Source organism: Siphateles boraxobius, unplaced genomic scaffold (genome assembly GCF_051911475.1).
Source record: "Siphateles boraxobius isolate OS27281-9 unplaced genomic scaffold, OSU_SipBor_1 6, whole genome shotgun sequence".
Taxonomy (NCBI): Eukaryota; Metazoa; Chordata; class Actinopteri; order Cypriniformes; family Leuciscidae; genus Siphateles; species Siphateles boraxobius.
The window spans coordinates 40,987,501-41,001,913 of record NW_027509186.1 but is presented as its reverse complement, the minus strand read 5'-3'; the positions used below and the strand labels follow the sequence as shown (position 1 = coordinate 41,001,913).

The window sequence follows — 14,413 nt, the reverse complement described above, 5'->3', positions numbered from 1 at the left end:
CACACACACACACACACACACACACACACACACACACACACACACAGCCTCGACGACTGGCTGAGCAGCTCAGGATTGCAGAGTAATACACACACACACACACACACAGCCTAGACGACTGGATGAGCAGCTCAGGACTGCAGAGTCACACACACACACACACACACACACACACACACTGGCTGAGCAGCTCAGGATTGCAGAGTAATACACACACACACACACGCATGTACACACACACACACACGACTGGATGAGCAGCTCAGCACTGCAGAGTAACACACACACACACACACACACACACACATGCACACACACACACACACAAACTCACGCAAACTCTCTCTCTCTCTCACACACACACATACACTAGTACTTCAACTTTTTTCATTCAATACTCAAATTTATTTAATTTTAGCTTTGTTTCAATTACGAAAAATATTTTTTAATTGTTTTAGTTTTAGTAAACGATAACAGCGTTGTCATTGAACTGGAAGACATCAGCCAATCAGTAAACACAAAGCATGGAAAACATTTATGATGGACACAATTTTTAGCTCTTCTGATTGGCCGAGGCTTTAACAGTGGTGCTCTCTGATTGGCAGAGTTTGATTTGCGTCACTTCCTGTGTTCTGAGAGCGAGCAGCTGATCTGGAAGGGTGAAGGGCTTCCGTCTGATGACCTGTCGATGGAGAACGCTCTGGTCATCCTGCAGGTAACACACACACATAGACCACTCTTTTCATCTGTGTTCCCACAATGCCCAGCGTTCACTCATTCATGTCTGTCTGTCCGCATGCTGACATCAGATTAATGAACTAAGATCACTGGTAAGATTGCACATGATTACTTAGAAGTGTTGACTTCCCATACTATACCATTCCCACTATCCTATACCATTCCCACTATACTATACTATACTATACATTCCCACTATATTTTACTATACTATACTATTCCCACTATCCTATACCATACTATACTATACTATACCATTCCCACTATACTATACTATACTATCCTATACCATTCCCACTATCCTATACCATACTATCCTATACCATTCCCACTATCCTATACCATACTATCCTCTACCATTCCCACTATCCTATACCATACTATACTATACCATTCACACTATCCTATACTATACTATATTATACTATCCTATACCATTCCCACTATCCTACACCATACTATACTATACTATATTATACTATACTATTCCCACTATCCCATACCATACTATATTATACTATACGATTCCCACTATCCTATACTATATTATACTATCCTATACAATTCCCACTATCCTACACCATACTATACTATACTATATTATACTATACTATTCCCACTATCATATACCATTCCAACTATATTATACCATTCCCACTATCCTATACCATACTATACTATATTATACTATACCATTCCCACTATCCTATACCATACTATACCATTCCCACTATCCTATACCATACTATACTATATTATACTATACCATTCCCACTATCATATACCATACTATATTATACTATACTATCCTATACCATTCCCACTATCCTATACCATACTATACTATATTATACTATACCATTCCCACTATCCTATACCATACTATACTATACCATTCCCACTATCCTATACTATACTATATTATACTATCCTATACCATTCCCACTATCCTCTACCATTCCCACTATCCTATACCATACTATACTATACTATTCCCACTATCCTATACCATACTATACTATACTATACTATACCATTCCCACTATACTATACTATATTATACTATCCTATACCATTCCCACTATCCTCTACCATACTATACTATACTATACTATTCCCACTATCCTATACCATACTACACTATATTATACTATACCATTCACACTATCCTATACTATACTATATTATACTATCCTATACCATTCCCATGGTATAGGATAGTGGGAATACTATACCATTCCCACTATCCTATACCATACTATACTATACCATTCCCACTATCCTATACTATACTATATTATACTATCCTATACCATTCCCACTATCCTATACCATACTATGCTATACTATACTATTCCCACTATCCTATACCATACTACACTATATTATACTATACCATTCACACTATCCTATACTATACTATATTATACTATCCTATACCATTCCCATGGTATAGGATAGTGGGAATACTATACTATTCCCACTATCCTATACCATACTATACTATACCATTCCCACTATCCTATACTATACTATATTATACTATCCTATACCATTCCCACTATCCTATACCATAATATACTATACTATAATATACTATACCATTCCCACTATCCTATACCATTCCCACTATACTATACCATTCCCACTATCCTATACCATACTATACTATATTATACTATATCATTCCCACTATCCTATACCATACTATACCATTCCCACTATCCTATACCATACTATACTATATTATACTATACCATTCCCACTATCCTATACCATACTATATTATACTATACTATCCTATACCATTCCCACTATACTATACCATACTATACTATATTATACTATACCATTCCCACTATCCGCTTGAAATACATGATTGACCTGATTGAAATACACGCGACAATCATGCCGAAGAGGTGCTGTGTCGTTTTTTGTACCGCCAATAAACAAACAAATTATGAATTGAAGTTCTACATCCTTCCTAATAAACACAGAACCGGAAAGGAGGACAAAATGGCTACAAGCAATAAATAGTAGTGTAATACTTATGTGATGTTCTGTAATACCTCTATAGTACTTCTATAGTATGTCCCAAAATACTATAGTATTCCTATATGATTACTATAATATTTTTTCCAAAAATACTACAAGATTCCTATAGTTGTTTTTCATAAGGGATGTCTCATTCACATTAGCGTTATCAGCTGAAGGCTCGCTTGATAGGCCAATAGCTGCAGTCTACCATCAATACAGACTGCAGTCTGTGAGTTAGAGATCACTGTCAGCACAGTCCCTCGGCAACCTCGTACTACTGATCACCGTTTTACAAAAGGATTAATAGTTTGGAGTGAAGCATACGTACAATTGGTAAGTGACAAGGTTTTATGGCGTTATAGTAACGTTATACAACATATGATTGAGTTATAGGCTAATGTTACCGGTAGCTTACCTGGAGATTCAACCAGATAGCACAATATGTCTGGAAACGACACTTCCGGCCATTTGGTCGGGTCATTGATCCAGTTTTTAATTAAATATGGGCAATCGTACCCTATTGCAGTTAATTTAGCAATATATTGTTGCCGGTCGGTAGGCATCAATGCTTCGCAATAAGACATTTTGTCATTCAAATACACATGATGTTCGCAGTGTTTTCCCCCATGCCGACCACGCCCCCAACTATGACGCGTTGCCGACTGTATGTATACGACGCCTCCTTGCTGCTTTTTGTTTTGATGACGCATGCGGCCAATATTATCTGTCTGCATTGGGTGTTTTTTCGCTACATATTAAGGCCTGTTTACGGTGTGTTTTAGCCGGGTTTTCGCCTGGAAGGCTCTATAGAAATCTGGCACTCTATTGAACGAAGTTAAACTGAGAGAGCGCGTCGTTCACTGACACCAGAATGAACGAGTTCACAGTAACGTTCATCAGGCAGTAATGCAGTACGTTCAGTTCACGTTCGCCCAAAATATGAACGAGTTCATGAACCATCGTTCAGTGACTATACCATTCCCACTATCCTATACCATACTATACTATACTCTACCATACTATACCATTCCCACTATCCTATACCATACTATACTATACTATACCATTCCCACTATACTATACTATACCATACTATACTATTCCCGCTATATTATACCATACTATACCATTTCCAGTATACTATACCATAGAGATGCGTGGATGGGCTATTATTTCATCCGCAACCGCATCACAAAACTCATCATCCGTCCGCCATCCATCCGCACCAACGTTTTTGACCAATTTTCCCGCCCGCCATCCGCTGATACAAGGCGCTGCTGATGACAGCCGCGAGACTAGAAAATAATAAAAATATTTTTTTTCGTCACGTCATATATAACCGCGGCTATAACCGCCAACCGCGCATCTCTACTATACCATACTATACTATACCATTCCCACTATACTATACTATTCCCACTATATTATACCATACTATAGCCACTATACTATACCATATTCAACTATCCCCACTATACTGTACCATACTATACCATTCCCAGTATACTATACCATACCATTCCCACTATACTATACCATACTATACCATTCCCACTATACTATACCATACCATTCACACTATACTATACCATTCCCACTATACTATACTATTCCCACTATACTATACTATACCATTCCCACTATACTATATTATACTATTCCCACTATATTATACCATATTATACTATTCCCACTATACTATACTATTCCCACTCTACCATACCATACCATACCCAGTATCATATACCATATTAAACTATTTCCACTATACTATACCATAATATACCATTCCCAGTAGGGCTGAAACGATTCCTTGAGTTACTCGAGTTACTCGATTACAAAAATTCCTCGAGGCAAAAACTCTGCCTCGAAGCCTCGTTAAATTCCTATGACGCGCACTATACGCGCGGCGCAGGGATTTGATTGTTTCACACGGACCGTTTATTCACACGGACCTGTTCAGGAAGCATATATTTTGAATTTAGTTGGCGCGATGGCGGAGAATAAATATGTGAATAAACGGCAGAAATTGTCTAAAGTGTGGGATCATTACTCACTTAATTCACTTAATACACTTAACTCGCTGAAACAAGGTAACGTAGTCTAAGCCTATTGATGTTCGCTGATTTTAATCCCATACTGTATTTGTAGCGATGTCGTGATGCGGTTTGACTAGATATGATTTTTAGCTTTGATGACATTTTTAAGTAGTAAACGTAACTATCAGGTTCAATTGCAAGAGTATAGCCTAAAAAAAGAACCCCTTACACACACACACACACACACACACACACACACACACACACACGCACACACACACACACACACACACGCACACACACACACACACACACACACACACACACACTCACACACACACACACACACACTCCAGTCAGACCAATTGCAGCAATGCATCACATATGCTTAAACTTTTATATGACGCAACAATAATTTCAGCATGCATTCACTGTACACAGCGGGACGTGATGGAGGAACAAATATTGTATTGCAGTCTTTGCGAGACCTTGTTTGTATTTCACGTCTGCCAAATACAGACAACAACAAAAAATTAAAGTCCCCAGCCTGTTGGTTTTTAATAAAGATTCGGAGTACTCATTTCTCAGTTAAAACGCACGGAACATAAAGTGCGTCAGCTTTTACTGCGTGTTCAACAAGTCACGTTACAGCTCTTCTTCAGCGTTAAACTACCAGAATACACAAATATGCTTAGAGTGGTTATATTATAACATCTTAAAGGAAAATTCACATATGAGATAGCTTTATAACTTGCATACTATATAACTTATAGTATATAACTTATAACAGCTTTAACTGAAATAGACACAAGTTTAATATAACTATTCTGTTAATAAAACACACACACACAAAATATCCGATTACTCGATTAATCGATCGACTAAGTGCTAGATTAATCGATTACAAAAAGAATCGATAGCTGCAGCCCTAATTCCCATTATACTATACCATACCATTCCCACTATACCATACTATACTATTCCCACTATACTATACTATATTATTCCCACTATATTATACCATACTATACTATTCCCACTATACCATACCATACCATACCCAGTATCATATACCATATTAAACTATTTCCACTATACTATACCATTCCCAGTATACTATACCATACCATTCCCACTATACTATACTATTCCCACTCTACCATACCATACCATTCCCACTATCGTATACCATATTAAACTATTCCCACTATACTATACCATACTATACCATTCATACAATACCATACTATACTATACTATACTATACTATACTATACTATACTATCAGCTAGTCCTGACTTACCCTAGATCTAAAGGCCTGTTCACTCCGGGAGAGATGCGACAAAGCGCCGCTAAATCCACATCAAAACTTTTTCACAAGCAAAAAGTTTAGTCAGCCTTTGAAAAGAACGATAAGCAAGTCACTCTGCATTTGCTCACATCCTTGAAGAAAGACTGACTGCACTTCTGTATTGTGTCATATTTCAGATTGAAATGGCTATAGAAAAAAATATATAGAGCGGGACTTAATTCTATCCACTGGTTGTTAATTGAATCGTGATTGGATTAAAATATTGGATCAAACTATTATACACATGAAAACTTTCCCTGCTTGAACAACGACTTACATTGCATTCAGTATAAACAGTGTTATATCTGTTGTAATGTCCTGTCCTGAAGTGGAAAAGAGCGTCTTAATTGGTCAGTGAGTTTATATAGCAAAAATTGACCTAAATAATGGGGAAAAAATGTCACTTGATTGCAAGTAAAGTTTCAGAGTGCGAACAGGCCTTAAAATAAACCGCTGGATTAATGTCTGTTAACTTGGTCATTATTTTTTAACCATTGTCCCTTGTCTTATATTTTGTATGTCTAATACAGCTGTTTTTTTTGGAAGTATGATCTCATCTGAATTGACTGAACCATTTGACGTGTGTGAGAAGTTTATAATTAGTGTTCATAAGGAGTCTGGTTTCTATGGTGACCCACCATCATGTTGCCATAGAGAACAAGTGAAATGAAAGAACACGTCAGGAAATAGAATCTGACGAAACCTGTCAGGAACCGCCTGGCTCATATTTCACTGTGAAATCAACATAAAAAAAAGAAAATTAAGCCTGTTTCAAGTTTTTATGAACAATTAAACACATTTGTCCTCCAGATTCTCGCTGTTTGGGGTGATATATGAGCTGAAAACATTCCTACTCTAGTTATACAGAAGTTATAAATTATTTATTACAATTTATCTTAAAATTATTAATAAGACAATTCATTTGTGTTATTATTTTCAATTGATTGGAAACTTCTCTTCTCTTTTCTACTCTTCTTGTGTCTCCTCTCTTCCTCTCTCCTCTCGTTTCCTCTCGTCTCCCAGAGTGCTTGTTGTCCGTTCTTGATCGATCCGTCCTCTCGTGCCACAGAGTGGTTGCGAACTCATCTGAAAGCACATCGTCTGGAGATCATAAACCAACAGGTAAACACACACACACACATGTCTGCGTTGTATGTCAGAACTGTAATACTGTATCCCACATTACAGTGTAATCACAATTCAATTCAAACACAATTTCAAACATCTCTTCAACTAGTTTTGGCATGTCCATATATAAAATAACAATTTATTTTATTTAAATTTATTTTTTAATATCAGAACCAGTATTATTTATTATTATGTATTATTATAGTTTTTATTCATGCTATGATTTTTTTTAATTTTCCATTTTTATTTAAATTCTAGTTAAAGTTTTATTTTTTTTTATTTTTTATATGTCTATATAGGTTATATTAATTTTTGTTTGAGTTATTTTTGTACGTCAGGTTGAGAAGTGTAGTTTCAGTGAACTATAATAGCCCTGGTCAAAACCCCTGAAGTCTCACATGTTTATCTGACTTTATCTGTCTCAGGACACTAACTTCATGACGGTGCTGGAGTTATCCGTGCGCTTCGGGAAAACTCTGATCATTCAGGAGATGGACGGCGTGGAGCCGGTCCTGTACCCGCTGCTGCGGAGAGATCTCATCGCACAGGGTGAGTACAGCGAGTGTGTGTTAGGTACAGACTAGGGATGTCTCAAAAGCCTCGTTTACACTGTCAGTGAAATGTGACGCAATTACGATGTTTTGCTCATATGTGACACAGATCGGATGTGTTCTATGACCGTGGAAACAGGAAAAAAAACCTCATGCATTCGGATATTTCGAGATCGGTTTCAGGCCTTGTTCATATGTGGAAATAAATCAGATATAAATCAGATATGTGCCAATGCGACTGTCATGTGAACAGGCAGATCGGGTTTTCTGAGGCATTAGGCTACGTCTCCGCGGTTTAATGACGAGAGAAACCCCGACGCGCATCTGCAAACGTTGTGCCGTCGTAGGAGAGGAGTGTGGAAACACGTCGACACAATATCAAAGGTTGGCTTGCTCATTATGCCATAGACTCACTGCTCCTCGTTAAAGCCCACAACGATCTCATGAAAGTGCGTTATAAAGAATCCCCTTTGAGCATGTTTCAGATAGTATGGCAAGTGTAAACACACGAATCGGATATGGGTCACAAACGGACGGTCAAAAAAATCAGATATAGGTAACAAATCAGAATTGGGCTTCAAGACCTGCAGTGTAAATGAGGCCAAACTGATCTCGAGGATTAAGCATTAACTGATCGTATCGCTATCTTCAGCCCGTACCTTTATTTTACATCAGGTGTCGTGCAGTAGGTGGTGGTATGTCTTTATACAGTTTATATGAAGTCATGTTATTACTGAATTAAGTTCTTTTAAAAAAAAACGTAATGACTCCAAACTTTTGAACGTTTGTGTGTATTCTGATTGGCTGTGATTTTGACATTTTGCTTTCAGTAAGGACTGAAAAATAAATTGAGGCTTGAGACGTGTGGCTTCAGACATGGTTAGAACGTGGAGTTAGACACTCCTTAGACAGGCACTCACACAGACACACACACACACTCACACGCTCCCCTTCTCCTGTAGTGTGTTTATCCTCCTGTCCCAGCTGTATGAAATAAGACCCGCGGGCATCTCTGAATGAAGCCTCCTCCATATGCTGCTGTGTGTGTGTGTGTGTGTGTGTGTGTGTGTGTGTGTGTGTGTGTGTGTGTGTGTGTGTGTGTGTGTGTGTGTGTCTGTGTGTGTCTGTGTGTGTGTGTGTGTGTGTGTGTGGCAGATATGGCTGAGTCTATCAGGGACCGGCGGGAGACAGATAAACGAAGAGGTTTTCAGCGCTTGGATGAGGAGAGAAAGAGAGAGGGAAATTAAAGTGTGTGTTCAGACTACTGCATTGCAGACGTACAGGAGAGACACACACAGTGTCATGTTCAAATTGGCAACCCCACAAATCCTCAAGGAGGATTCCACAGCAATCTCAGCTGCATTCATTAAGGCTGTTTTCATACTGCTCGTTTTTCAGCATTATGCGCTACATACTGTGCTGAGAATGAGGATTTATGTTATGCACACAATCACAGTTAGTTTTGTATTATTTATATACTATTTATATATATGATATATACAGGTCATTCTCAAAAATTTAGCATATTGTGATAAAGTTCATTATTTTCCATAATGTAATGATAAAAAATAAACTTTCATATATTTTAGATTCATTGCACGCCAACTGAAATATTTCAGGTCTTTTATTGTTTTAATACTGATGATTTTGGCATACAGCTCATGAAAACCCAAAATTCCTATTTCAAAAAATTAGCATATTTCATCCGGCCAATAAAAGAAGTGTTTTTAATACAAAAAAAGTCAACCTTCAAATAATTATGTTCAGTTATGCACTCAATACTTGGTCGGGAATCCTTTTGCAGAAATGACTGCTTCAATGCGGCGTGGCATGGAGGCAATCAGTGAATCTCAATGAATCTAAAATATATGAAAGTTTAATTTTTATCATTACATTATACAAAATAATGAACTTTATCACAATATGCTAATTTTTTGAGAAGGACCTGTATATATATATATAATTCTAACATAATTTTTCTTTTTATGTTTAGTTTTTTCATCTAATATTTATTTATTATTTCAGTTTTATCTCAGTTACTGGGAAATTACTTTTGCTTGTTTTAGTTTTAGTTAACAATAACAACACTGCAGAACACTGGATCTAATACTGTATCCCACAATGCAATTCACTCAACTTGGCGTTCTATTTCCAGTGACGCTTGAATCGCAATTCAATTTAAAAGCAATTTCAACAGTTCTTTTGTTGTTGCTCTAATTTCTCCTCCTCAACTCATTATTCAAACCAAAATTACAGCATTTCTCACAAATAACCATTTAGATTTTTTTTTATTTGATTTTATTTTCAATGTGACATCACTCACTGAATTATTCATACAGTATAATGTAATTAGGTCATGTGCCAAAAAAAATAACATGCTGATGTTTAAAACGTTACTGCATACTGTTTTACACACTGTTTTTCAGTTAGCAGGATACTAGTGCTTCACTCTGAACACGGTTTATTCTGCTCTTTATGTGTGTGTGTGTGTGTGTGTGTGTGTGTGTGTGTGTGTGTGTGTGTGTGTGTGTGTGTGTGTGTGTGTGTGTGTGTGTGGGGCAGGGCCGCGATACGTGGTGCAGATCGGAGACAAAGTCATCGACTATAATGAGGATTTCCGTCTGTTTCTGGCGACCCGTAACCCCAGTCCCTTCATCCCACCTGACGCCGCGTCGGTCATCACTGAGGTGAACTTCACCACCACTAGAGCAGGACTGCGAGGACAGGTAACACACACACACTTATTAACCGCTCCGACTCCATACAGATCATCATTATTGTGTATATGTGTGTGTGTTTAGCTGCTAGCGTTGACCATCCAGCAGGAGAAGCCAGAGCTGGAGAGTGAGAAAACCAAACTCTTACAACAGGAAGAGGAGAAGAAGATCCAGCTTGCTCAGCTGGAGGAGTCGCTGCTGGAGGTACAACAATCCCAGCATGCTCCTAAACACGTCATACACATGAGCTTTATTCAGGGCTTTTTGATCTTTTAGGGAACCCATCCTAAAATAATTAAAAGTCAGCTATATATTTTCATATATAAAGACATTAATACTGTGAAAACTAATATTATAAATGCGTGTAAAATATTATTTAGAAAATATTTAGTTTAAATCATAACTTTTTAAAACACTATAGTATTATAATGTTAGATGTATTATTTAATTTAATTTATTTTAATTTATCCATTAATTTATTATTTCGATCAAATGTATTTGTTATTTATTTAAATCAAACTTCATTAATTTTTTAATGAATTATTATTAATACATTTTTTTATTTAAATAAAATCTTACTTATTAATTTTAATAATATATTTCTTATTTTAATCAAATTAAGTTAGTTACTTAGTTTTATATATTAGTTTTATTATATATATATTATTTTTACAGTGATTTTCTCTAAACGTTTCCACTCCCTCAGTTTGAAAACCCCTGGTTTCCTGGATGTTTTTCTCAAAATATGCAGCAAAGAGTGTGTGTTCTGTGTGTGTGTAGACTCTGGCGACGGCTCAAGGCAATATCCTGGAGAACAAGGAGCTGATTGAGTCTCTGAACCAGACCAAAGCCAGCAGTTCTCTGATCCACCAATCACTGACTGAATCCCACCGCCTGCAGACGTCACTCGACCAGGTGATGCTGGGAAGAGTGTGATCATGACCGAGATCGCAGGAGTGACTGAAACAGCACCAGAGTAACTGTGTGTGTGTGTGTGTGTGTGTGTGTATAGGAAAGGGACGCGTACCTGCCGCTAGCCGAGACGGCCAGTAAGATGTACTTTGTGATCACGGATCTGTCCAAGATTAATAACATGTACAGGTTCAGTCTGGTGTCGTTCCTGCGACTCTTCCACCGAGCGCTGCAGAACAAACAGGTGACGTGGAAACACACCTCACACACACATGCACTGGCAAAATAATGCATTCTCTGTGTTGAGAGGAGATGTGCATCTTGTTAATATATTAAATGTAGCATGTAAGAAGAGTAATAATATAAGCAGGACATCGCCTTACTTGGAGAATGGATAGAAATTGTTAAAGAAATATACAATATGGACGAATTGACTTTTATTATGAGACTTTAAAAAGATCTATTTCTAAAATACTGGAAGAAATGGATTGATTACTGTAATGTAAACAATCAATGACTGTTTATGTAAACCCATACTTACCCCAAAACAGAATGTATAACTATTCTGTTCTATTGTTTTCTTTTTTTTCCTTGTCTTTTTTTCTGTTTTTCTTAATGCTGTATGCTTGAAAAACCATCAATAGAATCAGTAATAAATGAATGAAAGAAATACTGCATTAGTGAAGTTAACTGTGTGTGTGATGCAGGAAAGCGAGAGCACTGATGTGAGGATCTCCACGCTGGAGAACACACTGAAGAACATGGTGTATGAGTATATCTGCCGCTCACTCTTCAAGGTAACACACTGAATCCCTCATTATGTTCCCATTGAGACGGCCCCGCCCAGCTAAAACCCCCAGCACCAATCAGAGCCCTCGTTATGTTCCCATAGCGATGACCACGCCCACTTAAAACCACAGCATCAACCATTTTCCTTTTTTCCACCAAAAGTATGTTGGTGCTTCTGTCTGGACAACAGAAGTGCACAGCTGGTCATTTTGACAACAGTTTTTCAATAATGGGTGAATGGTTATTTTATTTAAATGAAAAAAATATATATATATTTATTTTATTTATTTTCTTACACGACAACTGGCTGTAACTCTAAAATTGGTCACATGACTTGAGGCAAAGTAAAAAAAAAAATTGTATTATTATTTTTATTTAATTTTAATTTTCTTTTTTTGTTATGACAACTGGCTGCCACTGCACTGAATTGGTCACATGACTTGTTGAGGCAAAGTCAAAATTTGTTTTAATTAAAAAAACAATTTGACAATGACAATTGACAACAATTGAAAATGACAATGTCATTTTCTGACATAAAAATTTAATCAAAGCTGAAATAAAAATAAATTAAATCTAAATATATATATATATATATATATATATATATATATATATATATATATATATATAATAACGACAAAAGCACATAAAATTACAAAAATTAAACAAAACATTTAAATGAAATTTTTAAATATGCAAATAAAACCTAATTCATCATATTCATAAAAACTATAATAGTATATAAATGATTATAAAAACGCTGTTCTGGCAGTGTTTTAGTGTCCGTTTTGAACAACGCTACACTTCAATATTACATAATTATCCATGAACAAGAGGGTATTTAGAAAGAAATATTTTATTTGGTAGCCACCAAAATTGCCAAATTTTTCGTCACATCCAGTCCTGCTTTGATATTTGTAAATGACATCATTTTATTTCAAACAGACAGTGAAAACAAAGTTGAAGTTGATGCAGCACAACAAACTGAGGAGTGTGTGTCCGCTGACTGAATGTGTTCAGCATGTTGACAGCTTCATTGATTCTAGCGACAGTGATCTAGTTTTGTTTTGCGTCGGTCGGGCCTGATTGAGTTGTTGTTTTGCGTGGGAAGGAGACCAATTGCTTTTCTTTAGTGGGAAAGCGTGAACGGGCCTCCAGCACTGCCAATGTGTCATATTCATTCATTTCATCATTCATTCATTTATGCATTTGGCAGACGCTTTCATCCAGAGCTATTTACATTGTATTTCAGGTATAAATGTTATCAGTTCATGCATTCACTGGGAATCTGAATATTGTCATCTAAAATGACTCATCTGTGTTTGTTTACAGGCGGATCAGTTGATGTTTGCACTGCACTTTGTGAAGGGAATGAACCCAGACCTGTTCCAGGAGAACGTAAGTGTGTGTGTGTGTGTGTGTGTGTGTGTGTGTGTGTGTGTGTGTGTGTGTGTGTGTGTGTGTGTGTGTGTGTGTGTGTGTGTGTGTGTCATAATAAATCCTGAAGGAATGATAACGTTTCTGTTTCGGCTCATCTACAACAGCGACTCTGACAAGACAAATATGCTGTTATTAGCCCTGCCAGTAAAGCACAATAAAGCTGAATCACTCGTGTGTGTTTGTGGCGCTCTGATGACTGTGTCTCGCAGGAATGGGACGTGTTCACTGGCCTGATCGTTGCAGACATGGTTCGGAAGACGGTATGAATCTCTTTTCAATTTTTCTTGATGAAATAACACGCGTCTCCTCTCTTCATTCATATACATTCTCTCTCTCTCTCTTCAGGACTCCCAGAAGGCTCTGCGGGAACAGTTTCCATCTTGGATTGATCAGGAGAGGCTGATGGCTGTGGCTCTGCTCAAGGTAATTAGGGCTAATTATGCACTATGTGAGGACCTGAACACTTGAACTTCCTCTGCAGAGTCTCTTCAACAGCATTTCTATGTGTATTGAATGCATTTCAAAGGCCTTTACCACAACCTGTCAAAATAAAACTTTAAAAAAGTTTAGTTCAACTTGAATTATGACAGAATTATATTGCTATTTTATAGTAGAATGTACTTCTCAAGGTAATAATGATCAGAATAATATTAGTTTTTAAAACTTTATTTTTTTAAGGAATATCAATAATGTTCTTCTCTGTTTTAATTT

At 36.9% G+C, this 14,413-nt stretch overlaps 1 protein-coding gene across 1 annotated transcript in view; it reads left to right on the top strand.

Moving 5' to 3' along the window:
- dync2h1 (dynein cytoplasmic 2 heavy chain 1) overlaps positions 1 to 14,413 on the top strand; it is a 115,120-nt gene that overhangs the window by 65,293 nt on the left and 35,414 nt on the right. The window contains exons 64-75 of the mRNA XM_077207100.1: positions 606 to 715; positions 810 to 830; positions 7,189 to 7,287; positions 7,719 to 7,842; positions 10,407 to 10,570; positions 10,646 to 10,765; positions 11,342 to 11,476; positions 11,574 to 11,717; positions 12,181 to 12,270; positions 13,595 to 13,660; positions 13,912 to 13,962; positions 14,048 to 14,125. Of these exons, the coding sequence (XP_077063215.1) occupies positions 606 to 715; positions 810 to 830; positions 7,189 to 7,287; positions 7,719 to 7,842; positions 10,407 to 10,570; positions 10,646 to 10,765; positions 11,342 to 11,476; positions 11,574 to 11,717; positions 12,181 to 12,270; positions 13,595 to 13,660; positions 13,912 to 13,962; positions 14,048 to 14,125 (1,202 nt within the window). The remainder of the gene's footprint in view (positions 1 to 605; positions 716 to 809; positions 831 to 7,188; positions 7,288 to 7,718; positions 7,843 to 10,406; positions 10,571 to 10,645; positions 10,766 to 11,341; positions 11,477 to 11,573; positions 11,718 to 12,180; positions 12,271 to 13,594; positions 13,661 to 13,911; positions 13,963 to 14,047; positions 14,126 to 14,413) is intronic.